Source organism: Neofelis nebulosa, chromosome 9 (assembly GCF_028018385.1).
Source record: "Neofelis nebulosa isolate mNeoNeb1 chromosome 9, mNeoNeb1.pri, whole genome shotgun sequence".
Taxonomy (NCBI): Eukaryota; Metazoa; Chordata; class Mammalia; order Carnivora; family Felidae; genus Neofelis; species Neofelis nebulosa.
Genome location: NC_080790.1, coordinates 30,541,361 through 30,564,983, shown reverse-complemented (window position 1 = coordinate 30,564,983; position 23,623 = coordinate 30,541,361). Strand labels below are relative to the sequence as shown.

Here is a 23,623-nt window from a genome sequence, read left to right as displayed (position 1 = left end):
AGATTTTTTGGGATCTCTCATCAAATATTTAACTACTGCCACTGCTAGAAGACTTACCATTCAAAGTAAATGTTCTAAGTTTTAAGATACAAGGCATTGCCTGATTCCTCCCATTAAATGTAAAACTACTAGATAATTGAGAGGGGCCAATATGAGGCATTTTCACCTTCCAAATTCTCCCAACCAAGTTTTTGAGAAAAGAAAATGCGGGGAAAAAAAAAATAAGGGTGGCTATGAATGGCCCAGGGCTGGGTAGCACGTGAAAAATAAGGCCTCTCCATCTTCATTTTAAGAGTGAGATTCAGAATGTTAGTCCTGTTCTGAGGGAAGCCAGAGAAGCAATAAAAAAACAAGAGTTGATCACTCCGCCAGCAAACTTCGAATACAGTTAAGCTGTACGTTCAAAACATGGCTGCTATTCTTTGCCTTTAATCTCATAGGGTAAAAAATTTTAAATACCACAAAGGAGAATGAATTTCTACCCCTCAAACCCACTTCCATGTTGGGTTTTTTGTTTTTGTTTTGAGTGAGCGAGCACGTGTGCACATACAGCAGAGGAGGGGCAGGGGGATGGAGAGAAACTTAAGCAGGCACCATTCTCGGCGCAGAGCCTGACGTTGAGTTCTGGCTCACCACCGTGCGAGCAGGACTTGAGCCAAAATCAAGAGCCAGAGAGGCTACGTTGGAATATTTAATAGTAATTACTGGCATCCTTTCCTCACTTTTTATACATAAGTAACTATCACAGAAAACCACCAGTCTGCATTAATTTCTATGAAATTAAGCATTTCTTTAAATGCAGCTTTTCCCCAACAAAAATGGAATCATAACTATAAAACATTTTTACTTGACTACATTTTTCATTTACTACCTTCTTAGAGGTAAGGACATACTACTCTACCTCTATTTTTAAAAATACTTTATGGATAGCTCTATTTAACCCATCCCCTGTGAAAGGCCACTTAGATTTCCAGTTTTTACTAAACCAATCAGTGTTCATGTTTACTTTTTAAAATAAAAATACAGCAACTAGCCTTATTAATTAAAGGATATTCATTTCAAGGTGCCTGAGTGGCTCAGTTGGTTAAGTGTCCAACTCTTGATACAGCTTAGATCACGATCTCACAGTTGTGGGATCGAGCCCTGCATCAGGCTCTGTCTGCACTGATGGCATGAAGGCCGCTTGGGATCCTGTCTCTCCGTCCCTCCCCAGTATGTTCACATGTACGCTCTCTTCCACAAAATAAACTTTAAAAAAATTAAGGATACTCTGTTTCATGGTAACTTGTTTCATTAAGCTGAAAGCACACAATTGTGCCAAAAGCCACACACAACCTTAAAAGATCAATGTTTAGTTGTACTGTATATAAAATGGGCTATTTTTATTGGCTGTGAGACATAAAATACTGCGATATGGATTTTACCTGTGATATATGTGAATGGGTTCCCTTTATTTTGCTTTCTTAGGCAGACTTAGGGGTAAAACGTCCACACTGAGATATCACCTCCAGGCAAGTTCACCAAACCCAGCTACAGGTGACGGAGAAGGTTTTGACTGACATTCATTCATCGGATGGCTTCCACCATGAAGTCTCTGATGAGGTAGCAAGGCAAGAAAGTGAAATCTTTCTCCCATCTTCTTAGGATTCATCAACATATCATACCCCTGAAGTAACTGCTGCCTGGATGGCTCATCTGATTTGTCTGCAAGAACCTGAAAGGAAAAACTTCTTAGAAGAAATAACCAGAAGGATTCCTAGTAACATGCAGCAACACTCATGACTGTTAGCCACTCAGCAAAGCACTACTTAAGATGGGATTTCTGATCACCTGCCTCAAGAATCATGGGGTGCTCACTAAAAGCCTAGGTTGCTGGGGCGCCGGGGTGGCTCAGTCGGTTAAGCGTCCAACTTTCGATTTTGGCTCAGGTCATGAGATCGAGTCCCGTGTCAGACTCTACACTGAGCATGGAGCCTAGGATTTTCTCTCCCTCTCCCTCTACTCTCTCATAATAAAATAAAAAATAAAAATTACTGGGGGGGGCGGGGGGAACGTAGGTTGCCAAGACCCAAACCTGTGGATTTGTAGGTTTAGCAAATATTCCCAGGTGGTTTGATCTACCGATAAACACAGTCAAGTTTTCTTAACAAACACGAACACCATTTCGAAGTCTTAAATCTACCTCACACAGAGACGCAGGAACTTACAAGGCTCCCCCGCCACAACAGGCGATCTGGTTTCACCATACCCTACAATAGCAATACCAAGCATCTGGCTAACAATAGGAGCGCTGAGGCCAGACGTACTTACTATTTTAAAGGTTTTTTTGAAATACTACAACATTTTTTGTTTCAAGTTTTTATTTGAATCCCAGTTAACACATAGTGTAACATTAGAGATACTACAAAATTGAAATATTTAAGATAGTGAAATAAATCATTACCTTCAGCCGGACATCAATGCCCATGTTTTTTAAAAACGTCTGTTGTTTTATTGGACCCAGAGAAGCTACTTTTCCCTCTGCCATTCTGCGCAAATAACTGAAGTCCACATCAGCTGTTAGGTCTGCAGTTCCCGGGGCGATAAGGACATCATGAAGCTTATGGCCACAAAATCCCTTGAAAATAATTTTAAAATGATGAATTTTTGTCCTTTTGGGGTTATCAAGATTAAGGAAATGCTATCATTTCAGTACATTTTACATAACAGCTGTTAAAAACGTAGCCTGAATCAGTGGTTTCCAAACTCTTAAAACAGCACCCTTTCTTCAAATGAGATGCTATGTGGAAAACCCAATATAAAGTGCCGCCTGGAGTGCCTGAAGATGCTGCCCACAGTGATGGAATAGAGAAGGACAATTATAATACTATAAATGAATATTCATGACAAAATAATGTGATATTACAATGCTAGCCACTGTAGAAGCCAAAGGTAAAGATCTTCAATGAGTTTCAAACCTAAAAACTTAATAGAGCACGCCAATTAACTTTTGAGAAGTCATCTTGCTGAATTATACGTACTCTGAAGGTGTCTGTCTTAGTCCCATCATGACCATAATCGGCAATCAGCGCAGCCCCTCCAGTCAGCGCAATGCGTTGAGAAAGTTCCTGAATAATTACACCAGCTTCAGGACACACTTCCACGTGATCCCTCGTTTCATCACTCTAGTAGAGGAACAGCTGCATCAAAATGCATCACTGAAAAGAACGGTTTCCTTAGGGTTTTTCTATAATGAGCATTTCTTGGTTACGATACACTCCTTCTCAATACGCATTATGTTGTCCACACTCAACTTGCCACATGACGTCCTCTTTATTATATGGAACTCCTAGTGCTTTGATGCCGTCCACTAAGTTTACAAAGGTATTTTAATTTTAATCCCTCTTATAAAAAAGCATATGCCTCCCAAACCCCTAGATGGCTGGTTCATTATAGTTTTATTTATGGTGATATTATGCTCGTAATTCATATAAATACATTCCCCTGGGCTGAATGCATGGGAAAGGAATTTTTGTCTGCCTAGAATAGTGCCTGGCAAATAACAGATGCTCTAAAATTTGTGCTGAAAGAACAAATGATATAAATCCAATATAACAAGATAGACCCTAGCAAGTAAGTATGTTTTGATACCTTCTTTTAGGGCAAAAGATACTCCAATGATATGCCCTCTGTCTAGAAACCTCAGCTCATGACCTTGTACCTGAGGCTGCAATTTCCCAAGATATTCAACTATTTACTAAGGGTCCTTAATAAGTGCCTAATAGTCTAGATGATTCTTTTGATGTTTATTTATTTTAGTGCCCATTAGTCTAAAAAGTGAAATGACAGTATTAGAACTTGTCAACTTGACTAGTATATATGACAGTACACTAACTCCTGAGAAAATGGGAAAAAGCGTTGGTCTTTATTATGAAAACCTGTATTAACTTTTGCTCCTTCCTAATATACTCTTAAAAATGAAGTTTTGGGGTGCCTGGGTGGCTCAGTCAGTTAGGCCCACGTCATGATCCTGCACTTCTTGGGTTTGAGCCCCACGTAGGGCTCTGTGCTGACAGCTCAGAGCCTGGAGCCTGCTTCAGATTCTGTGTCTCCCTCTCCCTCTGCCTCTGCCCCTCCCCTGCTTGTACTCTGTCTCCCAAAAAGAAATAAATATTAAAAAAAAAAAAAAAAATGAAGTACTGACCTGCCCTGATCTTGCCTCTAATGGCACAGAGCTAACAGGTATGGAGTCACACTCACTTAGCAATTGAATCTCTGCTCTTCATACTGCTTACTAGAAACAAGTTACTTCAACTTGCAGAGTGCTTCCTCATCATGTACACACAAGGCTTATTGTGAGGCTTAAATCAAACAATAAAGCACTTAGCCCCCAGCTTTATTATTATTTTTTTAATGTTTATTTTTGAGAGAGAGAGAGAGAGAGCACGCGCCCACGCACGAGTCGGGGAGGGGCAGAGAGAGAGGGAGACACAGAATCGGAAGCAGACTCCAGGCTCTGAGCTGTCAGCACAGAGCCCGACGCGGGGCTCGAACTCATGAAGTGCAAGATCACGACCTGAACTGAAGTTGGACACTTGACCAACTGAGCCACCCAGGTGCCCCATCCCCCAGCTTTATAAAATATATTACTGTGGTTGAACTGTAGCCCCATGAGATTAGCCACTTCAGGCATAAACTGACACCTCGGGGTGCTGTGGTGACATACCTACCATCTTCGACCACTCTTCAAGATGGCAGATTCTGTCACCATTTGCCCCATTCAGATGAGAGGGAAAGTCATCGCTCCCTGTCTCGTGAGTACCACTCACTCAAGTCAAGAACTGAAAACAATTGTATCTCCCAGGAGCAGGGGGTTAGCCCTTGGTAGCTACGAATTTGCTTCTTACTCAGGTAAAACTGGGCAGCTAGAATATGGAAAAACAGAAATGCCCCCAAGCACTCAGGTTGCTATTTGAATTTAATTATGCTCTGGAAAAAAAAAAAAACAAACAATTGAAAGGTTCATGTTTAAAAGCTCCTGTGATTTTGAAACAAGTAACTTCTGAGAAAAAGGACTTAGTTATGGCCCAAAAAGTAGACCTTTTTACAACATGCAATCCAAAACCTAAACGTTCCTCACAAGTATAGGGTTTTTTGAACCCTAAACACAAGAATGGCTCTTGTGATTACTCCTCGAGGGCAAAAGCAGCAGCAGCAGCACATGAACCATTTTGGCAGTGTAGAATGAAGATTACATAATCGTTTGAGCATTAAATGAGAAAATACAGAGTCACATATACAAAGTACTCATTAAACAGTTGTTGCATTACTGTACCGTCAGGTAGTCAATACTATCACCGCGTGGTAGGGAAGTGAGTGAAGGGAGAAGGTGAAGAACTTGCAGAGTAAGCGCTTACTAACTTCCCTGTTACGTTAAGGTCACGCACCCAAGAAAGGATTTTACCCCAGGCTCCTGACTCGATAGCCTCTGCACTTCCCACTCATAAAATGCACCGCATATGTTATGAGCAAATCTCTCCTGGCCCCTGTAAAACAGTAACTCAGAAAACAAGGCTATGAAGATTCGCTTGGTATTCCTACTTGTATGAAGACTTCCGCTGGGGTGACACAAGGCGCCAAAACAAACCGCAGTTTATCAGAAGCTTGGGGATCAATATCGATGAATACTTCTCGCCATCCTTGCGGAGTTTTCTAAACACAAAATAACACATAAAAACTAATTCTTACAAGTTTTTTCCTCAAAACTGCCTCCCAAAAATAACTATTAATTTTCTCCTGCCATATACAAGATAGATGACTAACATTTACAAAGGATTTTACCACTTAAAATCACTTGAAGGCATTACTTCAATTCCTTCAAACAGTAAGACGGACAGATGAAAACTACTAGTATTGGTTAGATAAGTGATGGAGCTGAAGATAAACTAGGCAGCATGGAAAGTGCCCCCTAACATGGAAAACAGACTCTGAAGGACTAATCAAAAGCTTTTGCTAACAAATCAATGCATGCTCTTAGCCTTAAAAATTACCAGGACACATACATTACCACCAAATCTTAAGTCTGCTCACTTCAGTTTCAATGAGGAAAAATTTTAATCTTTGGATACCAAAACTATTGGCTAAAACGTAATCCTTCCTTGCAATAAAGCCATTTACCATGTTATATTCTCACATATCTTTGTCCTTGGAAAAATAAGCTTTTTTATTGAAATTCAAATTAGTTAACATACAGTGTAATCTTGACTTCAGGAGTAGATTCCAGTGATTCATCTCTTACCTATGACACCCAGTGCTCATCCCAAAAGGTGCCCTCCTTACTGCCCATCCCCGATTTAACCCATCCCCCCCCACCTCCCCTCCAGCAACCCTCCATTTGTTCTCTGTGTTTAAGAGTCTCTTATGGGAAATAAACATTCTTAATAGTTATCCGAAGACAATTAAGATTCTACTTAACCTTTTACTTTTGCTTTTCAATTATTTATATTCATCAGAATTCCAAACAGAGTTAACTTTAACAGTAATCAAATACCATTCACCTTTATTCTTCCACCATAAGGCCCTTTGTTATTCAATTATAAATATGACTTTATCCCGTCAATACCTGAAACTTATGCACAGGAAGAACATCGAAAAATTCATGCGCAAGATAAAAGCTGTACCCTATTTAAAAACAGAAGGAAAAAACAGTTTCAGCATTAAGGCAATATCTAATCGTTCTTTTGAACAGCAACAAAAGAAAGCGCCCAGTGGATCGAGCAGGAACCTGAGGTGGCTTCCACAACCATCGCTACCAGAGAATCATCCACCTCAGGCCCTGCTTCGCCTACTCTGAGAACACGCTCAACAACAATTACTACCGTCCTCATTTTCCACATATCCGGACCCGACGGCCAAAACATCCCAATTATAAATTTAACCCTTTATTCACCACAGGGCATGAAAGAAATTAGAACCCAAATTTGTTCGCTAAAAGAGGCTTTGGACTTCCTAAAATCATCTGAGACAGCTGAGCCCAGGACTCGCCGAGGTGGCTTGCCAAGGTCAGAACACCACTTTAGGTGGGAGCAGAGGTCCATCAACATAGTGGATGGTCCCTGCCGAGTGCAGGGATTTTCCCACCTCTCTGAAGGTAAGCAAGGATGTTCAAAAGATGAGACAGTTCAACTCAAACCACCTAACTCTGCTTCCGTCAGTCCCCGCCGCCTTGGACTGCTTCAGCGTCAGTGCTATCTTAGGGGTCAGGAAAAACTTAAAGGTACAATAGGGATCTATCTACATTTTTGTGTAAAACCATATGAAAGGCATTTCTCCTTATTGTTAGGCATGTTATTTTTTTAATACAATGCTACTTTCTAGAAACAAATTTGCTATTCCCTATGAGTAAGGGTCCTGGTGGCATCACGTCAACGTACTATAGTGCTCTACATGTTTGTGGTCGCCTATCATCGCTGGGATGGGTGGTAATCAAAATTAGCTCATCACGCAGTGTAAACTAATTACCTTTTGGAACATCTTGCAGATCTCGGTACCAGGAAATTGGAATCCCAGATTTAGTAACACCTTTCATATATGCGGGGGATCCAGGATTTCGCTCTAGAGGGACCTTCTCTTCAGTCAGTGTTAATGCTTGAATCTCACTCAGTTTTTCGCTCACCTCTACCAGATGTATTGAAATGTCACAGTTTTTCAGCACAGATCCCAGCTGACTGAACACCTAAATACAAAAAGAAAGAAAAAAATGGCAAAATACAATGTGTTGAGTAGATTTTAGGTTTTCTAACCATTTCCCTTAACACTTTGCTCATGTCACAGAAGTAAAATTTGGTTTCAGAGGAACTTCACACAAGCCACTCTCCAGCAGTCCGTGAGATTCATAAGCTATCAGTTATTACAGTCTACGTGAAAGACGAACAATGCACAATTTGGTTTCCTAATGAGAAAAATTAGAATTAAGACTAACAAACATTAAAGATTTAGCATCCAGTAAATAATCAGACTAGGGAGTCTAAAGAGAGAACAAAAACATGAAATGTATATATCCCCCTGATTTTATGAAGCTGCTATGTCTATGAAATAATCTCATCTTTGAGATGTTTCAACTGTGTTCTCAGGAAATCAAATTCGAAGGGCACTAAAAACTTGACAGTTTAACTTCGCAGTTCTTTCAATTTTTAATTTTTTTTAGCCACACACATTTATAACTGTTGTAAACATGAACAAAAAAGGAGTAAACTGATATTTTATCAATATCTCAATGCTAAAAATTCAATGCCAAGGCATAAAGTACACCAATAGTATTTTTCATTTGAATGTAATTTTCACTGCTGATTTGCCTCCTATTTTTGAGATCTGAATAAGCAGGTATAGGCTAATAATAAGACAATTTTTCCAAATTTCGTTTGGAAATGAAACTACAAATGGAAAACTTCCCAAGAGAAAAATCCTTCAGAAATTATGATCAAAAAATGAAAACAAGTCTGTAATTATGTCTTTGTCCATTTTCTTAACATTCTTTTAAATTCTTTAGCTTTTTAAAGTTCTTAGGACTTGATCTAAAGAAGCATCCTGTATGCATTTTAAGAGCTGTGGGCTTGATTTTTATTGTACCTGAAACAAGACAATATTATTTGAGAACCTTATTAAGTATTTTGTATTCAAATGACTTTGCCAATTTAAAGCGATAAAATAGAACACTGGAAACCTAAAACAGTGGTTCATTTCTTTTACCCCTAAATATGATATAATCAGGATTATCTGTCAGATGTTATATGTTTTTTAAAATCCTTTGATTCCAAATTTCAAGCAAAAATCATACTGCATCAAGACATTCAAACGTATACTGAATATGTGTTTTTGTTTTTTTTTTTTTTAATGTTTATTTATTTTTGAGACAGAGAGAGACAAAGCATGAACGGGGGAGGGTCAGAGAGAGAGGGAGACACAGAATCTGAAACAGGCTCCAGGCTCTGAGCTGTCAGCACAGAGCCCGATGCGGGGCTCGAACTCACGGACAGTGAGATCATGACCTGAGCCGAAGTCGGACGCTTAACCGACTGAGCCACCCAGGCGCCCCTGTGTTTTTGTTTTTAAAAGCCTAATGGATTCCAAAAACAGTGTAACTACAAAAGTTTAACAAACACAATTACTTACCATGTACTATAAACAATATTCCTCCTCTTTAGTGTTTTTACAAAACATTAGGTAGAGTGCTAGAAACAACAATACATGGAAAGATACCGCATCTTTGGTTAAAGTGACACGACCCTTCCCTTCGAAAAACGTGTCCTCCCTCACCCTCAGATGCTACCACCATCATTTCCTGCTTTTTCTTTATAAATGTTCCTAATTGCATTTGTATCACCAAACACAAATTGTTGAATGTTGACATTTGGGGATTTTATATAGATACAATCATATGATCTGGATTCTTTTACAAATTGTTATTTTCACTCACAAGACACTGAGGTCCATCTGAGTGTTGTGCATTCTGCTGTGATTTCATGCAGTTTCACAACCCTTGATGTTCCACTGTATGTCTGACTGTACCACAATTTATTGATCTATTTTCCCATTGATAGGCATCTGGGTTGTTTCCATTTTTTTTGCTCTTCTAAACAATGCTGCTGTCTTCTTGACCATGTTTCCTGGTACACATCTGCACTAGCTCCTGTAGGGCACACGTCTAGCAGTACAAGTGCTGCTGGCTCATACAGTATAAGTTACTGTGACGTTAGCAGACGATGCCCAATAAGCACATCTCAAAGTGCTTACCCCAAATTACACTCTTACAAACAGTGTCTGCGAGTCCCCATTGCTCCCCATCACTCCATCTTCAACAACCCTTGGTGATGCCAAATGTGCTAATCTTGGACACAGTGGTATCTCACTCTGATTTAACTTTCATTTCCTTGACTACCGATCAGTCTGAGCATCTTTTTGTTTTTACTGCCCGTGAGGACTTCCTCTTTCATGAAGGGCCTGTTCACATCTTTAGCCTGACTTTTCTATTATCTGTCACCTTCTTAATGATTGAAAGGAATTCTTCATGTATGCTAACTACCAGTTCTTTATGTGTTGCAAATAACTCCTCCCAGTTTGCAGCTTGTCTTATCACTCTCTTTATGTGTCTCTTGAAAATTTTTTTTAATGCTTGTTTATTTTTGAGAGAGAACCAGAGCATGAGCGGGCGAGGGGCAGACAAAGAGGGCTCCAGGCTCTGAGCTGTCAGCACAGAACCTGATGCGGGGCTGGAACTCACAGACCATGAGATCATGACCTGAGCTGAAGTCGGACGCTAAACCAACTGAGCCACCCAGGCGCCCCTACAGTGTCTTTGAAGAATAAAAAATTCCTAATTTCTTTAAAGAACAATAATTTCTTAAATTTAATGTAGTTGAAATTATCCCTCTATTCATCTTTACCTTTATGACTTCTACCCTTTATATAATTCACAAATTCTTTTCCCACCTAGAAGACAAATAGATTCTCCCATGATGTCTTCTAAAGGTTTTAAACTTTTCCCTTTCACATTCTCCCCTACCCTCACTTTTTAGATTACAAACAGACAACAATAAGTAATGATTCATTATATCATTCTGACATTGTATTTTAGCGGAGAAAGAAGAGGTAAGGAGGGAGGACCGAAAGCCACTGAAGTCAATGAAGTTTGCAAACAAATCAAAAGAACAAAGGTTCAGGCAAGTACACGAGACTCTGAAGACGTTCCTTTTATTACTTACCCTCAAAATATCTCCCGAGAGGGTACCCCTGCCTGGGCCCAGTTCCACCAGTTGGAAAGCTGCATTTTTTCCAGTGGCCATCCATTCACTAATGAACCATATACCCAGCAGCTTCGACAAGGAAAAAAAAAAAACTATACTGAAATATTATAGCGTAAAAGTATATAAAACTCCAAGGAAATATGCCAGAAAGCAAAATATTTGCCAACGACCACATGTATGTCATTTACTATGTACATATATGTATGCACACCCAGAAGCCTCATGGAGGCGGCATTACAAAAGACACCACTTAGGAAGCCTAGTAACAGAGCACCATTAAAAGGCAGCCCCACTGTAAGAGGTCCCCTGACACAAGGAAGAGGCTAGCACTTCCAGAAAGGTGCTGCTGTTGGGACAGCAGACAGACATATGAAATAAGATGATGCCATTTCTTTACATTCATATGACTGATACGATTACATGGCTTTTTAGGCACAATTACCATTTTTAATACCTGGATTCCACTTCCTTTTGTGTACTACTTTCTATTTCTAAATTCATCGGGGGTTTTTATGTGGAAATCAATGAACTGGAACTCCTGAGGAGAATTGAAAATTTGTGAGGGGGGTTTCCACTGGAACTACGGTACAACCACGGCAGGGTGGGGCCTGAGAGCACATCTTGCCCCACGAACTCCTCAGGGTTTTGCAACTTTTCTCCCTTCACTTTTCTCTCTCTCTTTTCTCTATTATTCTGTATTCCTCCAGCATACAAATGATTAAAAATTAAAACTTTTGATGAATCACAAAAGCAAAGGTGTAAAACACTACTTATTACAGAAGAATACAACAACCTGATCTGCTCTCAAGTGTTTGTGATACTAGCTTTTTTAATTAATGTTTGTTTTGAGAGAGAGAGAGAGAGAGAGAGAGAGAGACGTGCAAAGACAGAGGGACAGAGAATCCCAAGCAGGCTTTTTTTGCACCTTTAGCACACAGCCCAACACAGGGCTCGAGCTCATGAACTGTTAGATCATAACCTGAGCCAAAATCAAGAGTCAGACACTTAACCAACTGAGCCACCTAGGCGCCCAGATATTAGCTTCTTTTATAGTTGAAATTGACGATTACCTCCCCAAAGATCTGACTTATTTCCGGTGAAGTAATGAAATCTCCTTTTTCTCCTAGCATGTCACGATACACGTAATATCCCTGAGTAAAAAGAGAAAGTGGAGAAAACGATTAACTTTCAAGTAAGTTTTGTAAAACACCCCTCCAGAATCTTACATAACGTATACAATGACATAATCATTTGGTAAGAAAGTTCCGTCTTCTAAATAAACATGATAAGCACAGTGACTTGATTTAAACTTTACACAGCACCAATCACATTGCAGAACTATACTATCCCAACATGACCCCTCCTTGACCATCAAGGCAGAAGCCAGCCACACAAGGGATATCCCTGGAGCATCTGGTTCTGGTGACCAGGGGAGACCGCACATAAGGTACCACAAGACCTGTTTTACACAAGGCCACTACTTTCAAGACCAAAAGATGTAGCTGGTTTAACAAATACATATATACAAACACAGAGAGTGAAACAAAATGAGGGGACAGAGGACTATGTCCCAAATGAAAGAACAAGGCAAAATCACAGAAAAAACAGCTAAATGAAACTCAGATAAGCAATAACCCTAATAATAAAGAGTTCAAAGTAATGGCCATAAAGAAACTCAGCAGACTTAAGAGTGAATGAATGCAGTGAGAACTTCAAAAGAAGATAGAAAATATTCAAAAAGAACCAGTCAGAGCTGAAGAATATAATAACTAAAATGAAAAATATCCTAGAGGGACTCAACAGCAGATTAGAGGATGCAGGACAGATTAGTAATCCAACAGGGTAATGAAAAGCAAACAAACTGAAGACCAAAAAGAAAAAGAATTTAGGGGTGCCTGGGTGGTTCAGTTGGTTGAGCATCCAACTTAGGTTCAGGTCATGATCTCACAGCTCATAGGTTTGAGCCCCACATCGGGCTCTGTGCTGACAGCTCAGAGTCTGAAGCCTGTTTAGATTCTTTGTCTCCCTCTCTCTTTCTCTCTGCCCCTCCCCTGCTCATACTCTGTCTCTCTCTCTTTCAAAATAAATAAACCTTTAAAAAAATTTTTTTTAAATGAGAATAAGTTAAAGGAATTCTGCAACATCTTCAGGCATAATAGCATTCACATTATTAGGAATCCCAGAAGGATGAGAGAGAGAGGTTGGCAAAAATCTTATTTCAAGAAATAATAGTTGAAAACTTCCCTAATCTGAGGAAGAAAGCAGACATCCAGGAAGCACACAGAACACCTAACAAGACAAACCAGGGAGGTACACAACAAGACACATAATAATTAAAACCGCATAAAGTAATGATAAAGACAGTCTTTTCTTTCTTCATTTTTTTAAAATCTTTATTTTTGACAGAGAGAGAGACAGAGTGAGAGCAGGGGAGGAACAGAGAGAGAGGGAGGTGCAGAATCCGGAGCAGGCTCCACGCTCCAAGCTGTCAGCACAGAGCCCAATGTGGGGCTTGAACCCATGAACCATGAGATCATGACCTAAGCTGAAGTCAGACACTTAACCGACTGAGCTACCCATGTGCCCCGATAGAGACAGTCTTCAAAGTAGCAAGAGGGGCTCCTGGGTGACTCAGTCAGTTAACCATTCGACTTTGGCTCAGGTCACGATCTTGCATTTCATGACTTTGAGCCCTGTATTGGGCTCTGTGCTGACACTTCAGAGCCTGAAGTCTGCTTTGGATTCTGTGTCTCCCTCTCTGCTCCTACCCAGCTCATTCTCTCTTAAAACTAAACAAACATGTAAAAAAAAAAATTTTTTTTAAAGAAGCAAGAGAAAACTGTAACATACAAGGGAAACCTCATAAGGCTATGAGCTGATTTTTCAGCAGAAACTTTACAGGGAACAAAGGAGTGCTATATTAAAAGCACTGAAAAGAAAAGACCTACAACCAAGAATACTCTACCACGCAAGATTAAAATTCAGAATAGAAGGAGAGACAAAGAATTTCCAAAACAAGATAAAGGAGATCATCACTACCAAACCGGCCTGACAAGAAATGTTAAAGAGAGGGGAGGAGCCAAGATGGCGGAAGTGCATGGAAGCTTTTTGCGTGTCCCGTGTCCACGAAATACAGCCAGACCAACACTAAACCATTCTACACACCTAGAAAACTGATTGGATTAACACAACAATCTGCACAGCCTGAACCACAGAATTCAGCAGGCACACGGCGTGGAGAGCTGAACTTGGGAAGCGAGAAGCCGCGAAAGGTAGGGAACCACTTTTGCAGGTGGAGAGAAGGACGGAGACCGGGGGCGGGGGGGGGGGGGATACGGGAAAAGTATCTAAAAGTATCTAAAAGCAGCTAGAGGAAAAAGTGGAAAATTGGAAACAGCCGCAGGGACTAAATTAAAAAGGGAGAAAGGAGAGGGTTTAAATTCCATTAAGACTGTAAACAAGGGGAGCACAAAGGCTGCAACTCAGCCGCTCAATACCTGGTGGTGCTCTGGTGGGAAGGACCCCAGGAACAGAGTGGGGTCCAGGAGGTTCTTGGGCCACACAGGGAAAAGTGGTTCCACTGATGAAAGGACATTTGGTAGAGACTGTTGAAGCCACCTGGTCCCAGTAGACCCCAGAAGGCAGCCACATTCGCTGGTGCTGGGGCAAGGCCATTGAGAGTGAAGCCTGGTGCCAGATGTGTGTTGTGATTTTCCATAATCCCTGAAATGCTGCTGCTACACTGTCTTGCGACCATGTTCTGGGACGGGCTTGCACCTGGCTGCAGCCTCAGGACATCGGCAGCAGCAGGGTACAGCAGGCGTTCCTGGGTGCAGATGACGTTCGGCCATTGCTCATTCGGCTATTGCTCGGTGAGACCATGCCGCAGAGGGGCAGAATGGGTCAAAGCCACAGCCCTTCAGAAGTAAGGGGCCAGGGAAAACAGCTGCATCTGAGACAAAACTTGGGAGAGAGGTACTGCCTGGGGCCTGATCATGGAGAGTGAAAAAGTGGGGAGTGGACAAGAGCTGAAGACAGAGGATGGGTGTGCGATTGTTGATTCGGGAGAACAGACTGGGTAGCTGGGAGGCACCATTTTCTCCACTCCCGAGCATGCGCATATGCACCTGCAAGTGCCTCAACAATCCACCCCAGTAGGCTAGCAGCGCCATCTAGTGGAGAGCAGAGCTGTTACACTGAGCCCCACCCAACTGGGCCAACCTTGCTCTTCAAGAACACAAGTCTCACCACCGGCTTAATTTATGGACTATAAAGAGCTACATAGACTGACTTCTAGGGGAAAATGAAACAATTTCAGTCCTATTTCAATCTGTTAGCAGGTTCATCTATTCAATTTTCTTTCTTTTTCTTTTTCTCTTTTACAATTCTTTTTCTTGAATACAGAAAGAGAAAAAACTCATTTTTATTTTCAATTCTTATTAAAAATATCTTTCTTTAATTTTTATTACTATATTTTTCACTTTTGTGTAAATTTTTTCAATTCTATTTTACTTCCATCATTTTAGTCTACTTCAGTGTATTCATACAATCTTTCAAATTTTTATACAATCTTTTTTTCTTTCTTTTTCTCTTTTCCATTTCTTTTCTTTTTCTTGAATGCAGAAAAACTTCATTTTTACTTTCAATTTCTATTAAAAATTTTCTTATTTAATTTTCATTACTATATTTTTGGCTTTTATGTAAATTTTTTCAAATTCTATTTTGCTTCCACCATTTTATTTTAGTCTGCTACAGTGTATTCACTTTTTCAAATTTTCAAATGATTTTTATTTTTTCTCTTTTTCATTTCTTTTCTTTTTTCTTAAATACAGAAAATGAAAAAATTCATATTTATTTTTAACTTTTATTAAAAATATTTTAATTTTTTTCCTATATTCTTGATTTTTGTGCAATTATTTCAAATTCTATTTTACCCCCATCATCTCATTTTAGTCTACTTCAGTGTATTCATTTTTTTCAAATTCTCAAACGATTTCCACCCCCCCCCCCTTTTTTTTCCTCTAATCTGTCAAACCACTTTCAACACCCAGACCAAAACACGCCTAGGATCTAGCATCATCTATTTGATTTGTGTGTATGTGTGTGTTTTTAATGTTTAACTTCAATATTTTTTTAATTTTAATTTTTTTAATTTCAATTTTTCTACCTCATTAATTCCTTTTCTCCCTTCAAAATGAGAAAACAAAGGAATTCACCCCAAAAGAAAGAGCACGAAGAAACACCAGCCAGGGATTCAACCAACACAGATACAAGCAAGATGTCTGAACCAGAATTTAGAATCATGATAATAAGAACACTAGCTGGAGTCGAAAATACATTAGAATCCCTTTCTGCAGAGATAAATGAAGTAAAAAATAGCCAGAATGAAATTAAAAATGCTTTAACTGAGCCGCAATCATGGATAGATGCAGCGGCGGCAAGGATGGACAAGGCAGAACAGAGAATCAGCAATACAGAGGTCAAACTTACAGAGAATAACGAAGCAGAAAAAAAGAGGGAGATTAAGGCAAAAGAGCATGATTTAAGAATTAGAGAAATCAGTGACTCATTAAAAAGGAACAACATCAGAATCATAGGGGTCCCAGAAAAGGAAGAGAGAGAAACAGGGGTAGAAGTGTTATGTGAGCAAATAATAGTGGAAAACTTTCCTAACCTGGGGAAAGACACAGACATCAAAATCCAGGAAGCACAGAGGACTCCCATTAGATTCAACAAAAACTGGCCATCAATAAGGCATATATATCATAGTCAAATTCACAAAATACTCAGGGAAGGAGAGAATCATGAAAGCAGCAAGGGAAAAAAAGTCCCTAACATACAAGGGAAGACAGATCAGGTTTGCAGCAGACCTATTCACAGAAACTTGGCAGGCCAGAAAGGAGTGGCGGGATATATTCAGTGTGCTGAATCAGAAAAATATGCAGCCAAGAATTCTTTATCCAGCAAGGCTGTCATTCAGAATAGAAAGAGAGATAAAAAGTTTCCCAGACAAACAAAAATTAAAGGAGTTTGTGACCATTAAACCAGCCCTGCAAGAAATTTTAAGGGGGACTTTCTGAGGGGAGAAAAGATGAAAAAAAAAAAAAAAAAAATATATATATATATATATATATATACATACACACACACACATACACATACACACACCAAAAACAACAAAAGATTAGAAAGGACCACAGAACACCACCAGAAACTCCAACTCTACAAGCATCAAAATTGCAATAAATTCATATCTTTCAGTACTCACTCTAAATGTAATGGACTCAATGCTCCAATCAAAATACATAGGGTAACAGAATGGATAAGAAAACAAGACCCATCTATATGCTGTTTACAAGAGACCCACTTTAGACCTAAAGACACCTACAGATTGAAAATAAGGGGATGGAGAACCATCTACAATGCTAATGGTCAACAAAAGAAAGCTGGAGTAGCCATACTTATATCAGACAAGCTAGACTTTAAAATAAAGACTGTATCAAGAGATGCAGAAGGGCATTATATCATAATCAAGGGGTCTACAGAGCAAGAAGACCTAACAATTGTAAACAGTTATGTGCCAAATGTGGGAGCACCCAAATATGTAAATCAATTAATCACAAACATAAAGAAACTCATTGATAGTAATACCATAATAGTAGGAGACTTCAGCACCCCACTCACAACATTGGACAGATCACCTAATCAAAAAATCAACAAGGAGGGGTGCCTGGGTGGCTCAGTCGGTTGAGCGTCTGACTTCAGCTCAGGTCATGATCTCGCAGTTCATGAGTTTGAGCCCCGCATCGGACTCTGTGCTGACAGCTCAGAGCCTGGAGCCTGCTTCGGATTCTGTGTCTCCCTCTCTCTGCCCCTTCCCCGCTCATGCTCTGTCTCTGTCTCCCAAAAATGAATAAATGTTAAAAAAAATTTTTTTTAAAAATCATCAAGGAAACAATGGCTTTGAATGACACATTGGACCAGATGGACTTAACAGATATATTCTGAACATTCCATCCTAAACCAGTAGAATATACATTCTTCTCCAGTGTACATGGAATGTTCTCCAGAATAGACCATATACTGGGACACAAATCAGCCCTAAGTACAAAAAGATCGAGATCATACTGTGCATATTTTCAGACCACAATGCTATGAAACTCGAAATCAACCACAAGAAAAAATTTGGAAAGGTAACAAATACTTGGAGACTGAAGAACATCCTACTAAAGAATGAATGGGCTAACTAAGCAGTTAAAGAGGAAATTAAAAAATATATGGAAGTCAATGAAAATGATAGCACCACAACCCAAGACCTCTGGGATGCAGCAAAGGCGGTCATAAGAGGAAAGTATATAGCAATCCAGGCCTTCCTAAAGAAGGAAGAAAGATCTTAGATACACAACCTAACCTTATGCCTTAAGGAGCTGGAAAAAGAACAGCAAATAAAACCCCAAACCAGCAGAAGACAAGAAATAATAAAAATTAGAGCCAAATTTAATGCTATCGAAACCAAAAAAACAGTAGAACAGATCAATGAAACCAGAATTAACAAAATTTGATTAACAAAATTCTTTGAAAGAATTAACAAAATTGATAAACCACTAGCCAGTCTGATCAAGAAGAAAAAGGACCCAAATAAATAAAATCAAGAATGAAAGAGGAGAGATCACAATCAACACAACAGAAATAAAAACAATAATAAGAGAATATTATGAGCAATTATATGCCAATCAAATGGGTAATCTGGAAGAAATGGACAAATTCCTAGAAACATATACACTACCAAAACTGAAACAGGAAGAAATAGAAAATTTGAACAGACCCTTAACCAGTAAGGAAATCGAATTAGTAATCAAAAATCTGTCAAAAAACAAGAGTCCAGGGCCAGATGGCTTTCCAGGGGAATTCTACCAAACATTTAAGGAAGAGTTAACACCTATTCTCTTGAAGCTTTTCCAAAAAATAGAAATGGAAGGAAAACTTCCAAACTCTTCCTATGATGCCAGCATTACCTTGATTCCAAAACCAGACAGAGACCCCACTAAAAAGGAGAACTATAGACCAATTTCCCTGATGAATATGGATGCAAAAATCGTCAACAAGATATTAGCCAACCGGATCCAACAATACGTTAAAAAAATTATTCACTACAACCAAGTGGGATTTATACCTGGGATGCAGAGCTGGTTCAATATCCACAAAACAACATGATTCATCACATCAATAAAAGAAAGGATAAGAACCTTTCAATAGATGCAGAGAAAGCACTTGACAAAACACAGCATCTTTTCTTGATAAAAACCCTCAAGAAAGTAGGGATAGAAGGATCATACCTCAAGATCATAAAAGCCATATATGAACGACCCAATGCTAATATCATCCTCAATGGGGAAAAACTGAGAGCTTTCCCCCCAAGGTCAGGAACAAAACAGGGATATCCACTCTCACCGGTGTTGTTCAACATAGTATTGGAAGTCTTAGCCTCTGCAATCAGACAACACAAAGAAATAAAAGGCATCAGATCAGCCAGGAAGAGGTCAAACTTTCACTCTTTGCAGATGGCATCATAGTCTATATGGAAAACCCAAAAGATTCCACCAGAAAACTGCTAGAACTGATTCATGAATTCAGCAAAGTTGCAAGATATAAAATCAATGCACAGAAATCAGTTGCATTCCTATACACCAACAATGAAGCGACAGAAAATCAAGGAATCGATTCCATTTACAGTTGCACAAAAAAAACACAAAATACCTAGGAATAAATCTCACCAAAGAGGTGAAAACTATAGAAAGCTTATGAAAGAAATTGAAGAAGACACAAAGAAATGTAAAAAGATTCCATGCTCCTGGATAGGAAGAACAAATATTGTTAAAATGTCGATACTATGCAAAGCAATCTACATATTCAATGCAATCCCTATCAAAACAACACCAGCATTCTTCACAGAGCTAGGGCAAACAATCCTAACATTTGGAGAAAGCAGGAAAAAACCTCTTTGATCTTGCCCGCAGCAACTTCTTACTCAACACGTCTCCAGAGGCAAGGGAAACAAAAGCAAAAGTGAACTACTGGGACCTCATTAAAATAAAAAGCTTCTGCACAGCAAAGGAAACAATCAGCAAAACTGAAAGGCAACCTACAGAATGGGAGAAGATATTTGCAAATGACGTATCAGATAAAGGGTTAGTATCCAAAATCTACAAAGAACTTATCAAACTCAACACCCAAGAAACAAATAAGTCAGTGAAGAAATGGGCAAAAGACATGAATAGACGCTTCTCCAAAGAAGACATCCAGATGGCCAACCGACACATGAAAAAATGCTCCACATCACTCATCATCAGGGAAATATAAATCAAAACCACAATGAGATACCACATTACACCTGTCAGAATGGCTAACATTAACAACTCAGGCAACAACAGATGTTGGCGAGGATGTGGAGAAAGAGGATCTCTTTTGCATTGTTGGTGGCAATGCAAGCTGGCGCAGCCACTCTGGAAAACAGTATGGAGGTTCCTCAAAAAAACTAAAAACAGAACTACCCATGACCCAGCAATTGCACTACTAGGCATTTATCCACGGGATACAGGTGTGCTGTTTCAAAGGGACACATGCAACCTCATGTTTATAGCAGCACTATCAATAGCCAAAGTATGGAAAGAGCCCAAATGTCCATCAAAGGATGAATGGATAAAGAAGATGTGGTAAAAAAAAAAAAAAAAAAAAAAAAAATGTGGTATATGTATTCAATGGAGTATTACTTGGCAATCAAAAGAATGAAATCTTGCCATTTACAACTACGTGGATGGAACTGGAGGGTACTATGCTAAGTGAAATTAGTCAGAGAAAGACAAAAATCATAGGACCTCACTCACATAAGGAATTTAAGAGACAAAACAGATGAACATAAGGGAAGGGAAACAAAAATAATTTAAAATAGGGAGGGGGACAAAACAGAAGAGACTCATAAATATAGAGAACAAACTGAGGGTTGCTGGAGGGGTTGTGGGAGGGGGGATGGGCTAAATGGGTAAGGGGCACTAAGGAATCTACTGAAATCATTGTTTCACTATATGCTAACTAGTTTGGATGTAAATTTTAAAAAACAAAAAATTAAATTAAAAAAAAAAAGAAAGTAAATCCTAGGAGTTCTCATTACAAGAAAAAAATTTTTCTCCCTTTTTGTTTCCTTTCTTCTTAATGTATCTACATAAGGTGGATATTAACTGAATTCACTGTGGTAATGTCACAACGTGCAAATCAAGCCATCATGCTGTACCCCTTAAGCTTATACAGTGACGTACATCAATTATTTCTCAGTAAAAATGGGGGGAAAAAAAGAAGCTAATGCAAATGGTGTAATTTTTATTCCCATCCAAGGTCACAGCCCCCTGTTTCTATTCAAGGATCCCTAGGTTAAGAAACTCTACTTTCAAATGGTAGCTACATTTGTGGTGAGCATAGTATAAGGTACAGTCATCGAAATCACCATGTTGTACACCTGAAACTACTGTGACATTGTATCAACTATGCTCCAATTAAAAAAAAAGGTTTAATAAATTTTAAATAAAAATTAAGGCTGATAAAAAAAAAAAAGCTTCTACTCTAAATTCAAAGAGTTTCCTTAAGGCTTAATCCAGGGTAACCTTCGGTTCTCTAAATATATTATTTCAGATTCCTTGGATTTTAATACCATCCATACGCTGGTGAACAAATTAATATATGCATATCCAGTCTTTCTCAAGAACTCTAGACCCTTACAGCCAGCTGCTCACTTGCTGTCTCCACCTGGATGTCATCACCAATATGCATCAAATGCACCTCCTGATGTTCTCCCCTTGCACTAACACAAAAGTCTAAATTCCAGGAAAGCCTTGAATGAACTGGCTCCTCCCTCAAACTCATCTACTTTCCTCACCATTACCTGCCACCCCCAGTCACCACCCACCAGCCATACTGGTGCCTTTTTTTTCTCTGTGAATGCCAAGACATTGGCCAGCTCCAAAACTTTGTACTTCCCCTTCCTCCTCCGCGGAGCACAGCGGCCCCACGCCACTCCCAGTTCTTTGCCAGGCTGGCCCATCTCAACCATCTGGCCTTTCCTGGCCACCTACCTACCAAGGGAACTTTTACAACTCCTACTCCCACTGCACCACTTATTTTCAACCCCACCAACCTGTTGAGGTTTTTTTTTTCTTCTTTTCCTTGCCTTCAGAAGCACTTGCAACAATTTATAATTATCTTGTTTCCTTATTTATAGATCATTTCCTCACTAGAACATAAGTGCCATGTTCCACTGTCCACTGCAGTATTCCCAGTGCCTGAGATAGTGCCTGGCCCTTTTGGAGCCTGAATCAATGATGAATGAACCCTCACTCTAACACACAGATGTTTGTTCTAAAGTTTCTCCCTATGTGAACTGTTGGTATGTGGTAGCACTGAGTACAGGTATGAAAGGATCCCTGCCTTCACCACATCCAACAGCAATAGGCCAAACAAACCCCAGAAGTCCAGATTTCATATTTCGATCCACCAACAGGTAAAACATTCTAAACCAAAAGGACCCCAGCTTTCACCAAGTGGCTTTGTTGAGCAGAGAAGGAAATCCAGGACAGAGAGCAGGGGCAGTGCTTAATCCTTGAAGCGTAAAGACCTAGACCTTCCATTCCCAAAAAGGAAACCCAGAATATGCTTCCAATGCCTGCTAATGCCATCCCAACACAGACAATACTCCAGGACTAAATTCATAATTCCAGATGCCTATTGTAGATTTCCACTTAAGTCCCGTCTGCACTTCAGGTTCATATATTGGATTGAATTCTGTCCTTTCTCTCCCTCTTAAAGAGGCTACTGTTCTTTCTCCTTCTACATTCCCTTCTCCCAGAGAAATGATACCACCAGCTACCATCAATCAGCCCAGGTAGGAAAGACGTCCTCATTTCCTAAATTCAGTGGGTTACACTGCCTCCTGAACAGCTTTGGAATTCGTTCTCCCTTCTTTATGGCACTGCCACTGACTTGTTCCATCCCTAACCACCTGACACTAATTCTCCATCTCCAGGTCTGTGGGAGTGGCTCTTCCCCTGCAGAAGGCACCACCGCTGCCTGGACTTGGGGCTTCCCTGTGCACACCCCTCCTAGCTCACACCTCAAGGCCGCTAGAGCAGGGCCTGGTCCTCGGGCTCCCCGACTGGTACCTTGGCGGGGTTGGTCAAGACCTCCTTCATGTACTCAGCCACAGTGATGGGGCCAGTTGCTTTGATTTTGTACACAAGATGCCGCAGCATTGGTGTCACCTGGTTTTCTGCCGGCTCTCTCCCGGAACTGAAGTATTTCCCTCTCCAAAAACAGGGAATGACTGCGAAAAACAGTTAAACGGGACCATGAAAAAAATCTTAGTTTCTCTGCAAGTGCAAGCAGCCTGAGTGCTTCCGAAGCAGCTGCGTTAACTCTTAACCTCGCACGAAGCAAGCCCACCAGGCGCTGGCAGGAACGCACAGTGCCCGCGACCAGCCATTTGGGGTCTGAGGCTGGACTCGTCTGCACCTCAAAATCCCCAAGAGGCGTCCTGCACCCCAGGAGCGCCCAACTGAGGAATGCACCCCAGACAGTCTCTACCGCAACCGGGGCTCCGGCGAGGCGAACGCTTACCGGCGCGAGCCGCGGAGCGCAGCGGCCCCACGCCAACCCTTGCAAGGACTCTCATGCCGAACTTCGCAGGCTGCAGCGCGCAGTCCCGGGGTGTGGAGTAAAGCCATTTCCGGGAGAGGGCCCGCCCCTGCAGGAAGTACGTCACTCAGGCAAACGAAAGGAGGCTCTGGGCTGTTTGCGCG

At 40.3% G+C, this 23,623-nt stretch overlaps 1 protein-coding gene across 5 annotated transcripts; it reads right to left on the bottom strand.

Annotated features, from left to right (window-relative positions):
* Positions 1–1,414: 1,414 nt before the first annotated feature.
* On the bottom strand, positions 1,415–23,612 carry NDUFAF7 (NADH:ubiquinone oxidoreductase complex assembly factor 7). Of its 5 annotated transcripts, none has more exons than XM_058683041.1 (10): positions 23,479–23,612; positions 22,988–23,148; positions 11,852–11,932; positions 10,740–10,850; positions 7,501–7,714; positions 6,602–6,660; positions 5,581–5,691; positions 3,021–3,164; positions 2,444–2,617; positions 1,415–1,714 (listed from the first exon to the last, which is right to left on the bottom strand). In XM_058683041.1, the coding sequence occupies exons 1-10, from the start codon at positions 23,546–23,548 to the stop codon at positions 1,502–1,504; spliced, it is 1,338 nt and encodes a 445-aa protein (XP_058539024.1). In that variant the 5' UTR covers positions 23,549–23,612; the 3' UTR covers positions 1,415–1,501. The 5 variants fall into 5 exon arrangements, with proteins under 5 accessions (XP_058539024.1, XP_058539026.1, XP_058539027.1 ...); XM_058683043.1 differs by having other exon boundaries at positions 23,442–23,561; XM_058683044.1 differs by lacking the exon at positions 11,852–11,932.
* Between the last annotated feature and the right edge of the window lie 11 nt (positions 23,613–23,623).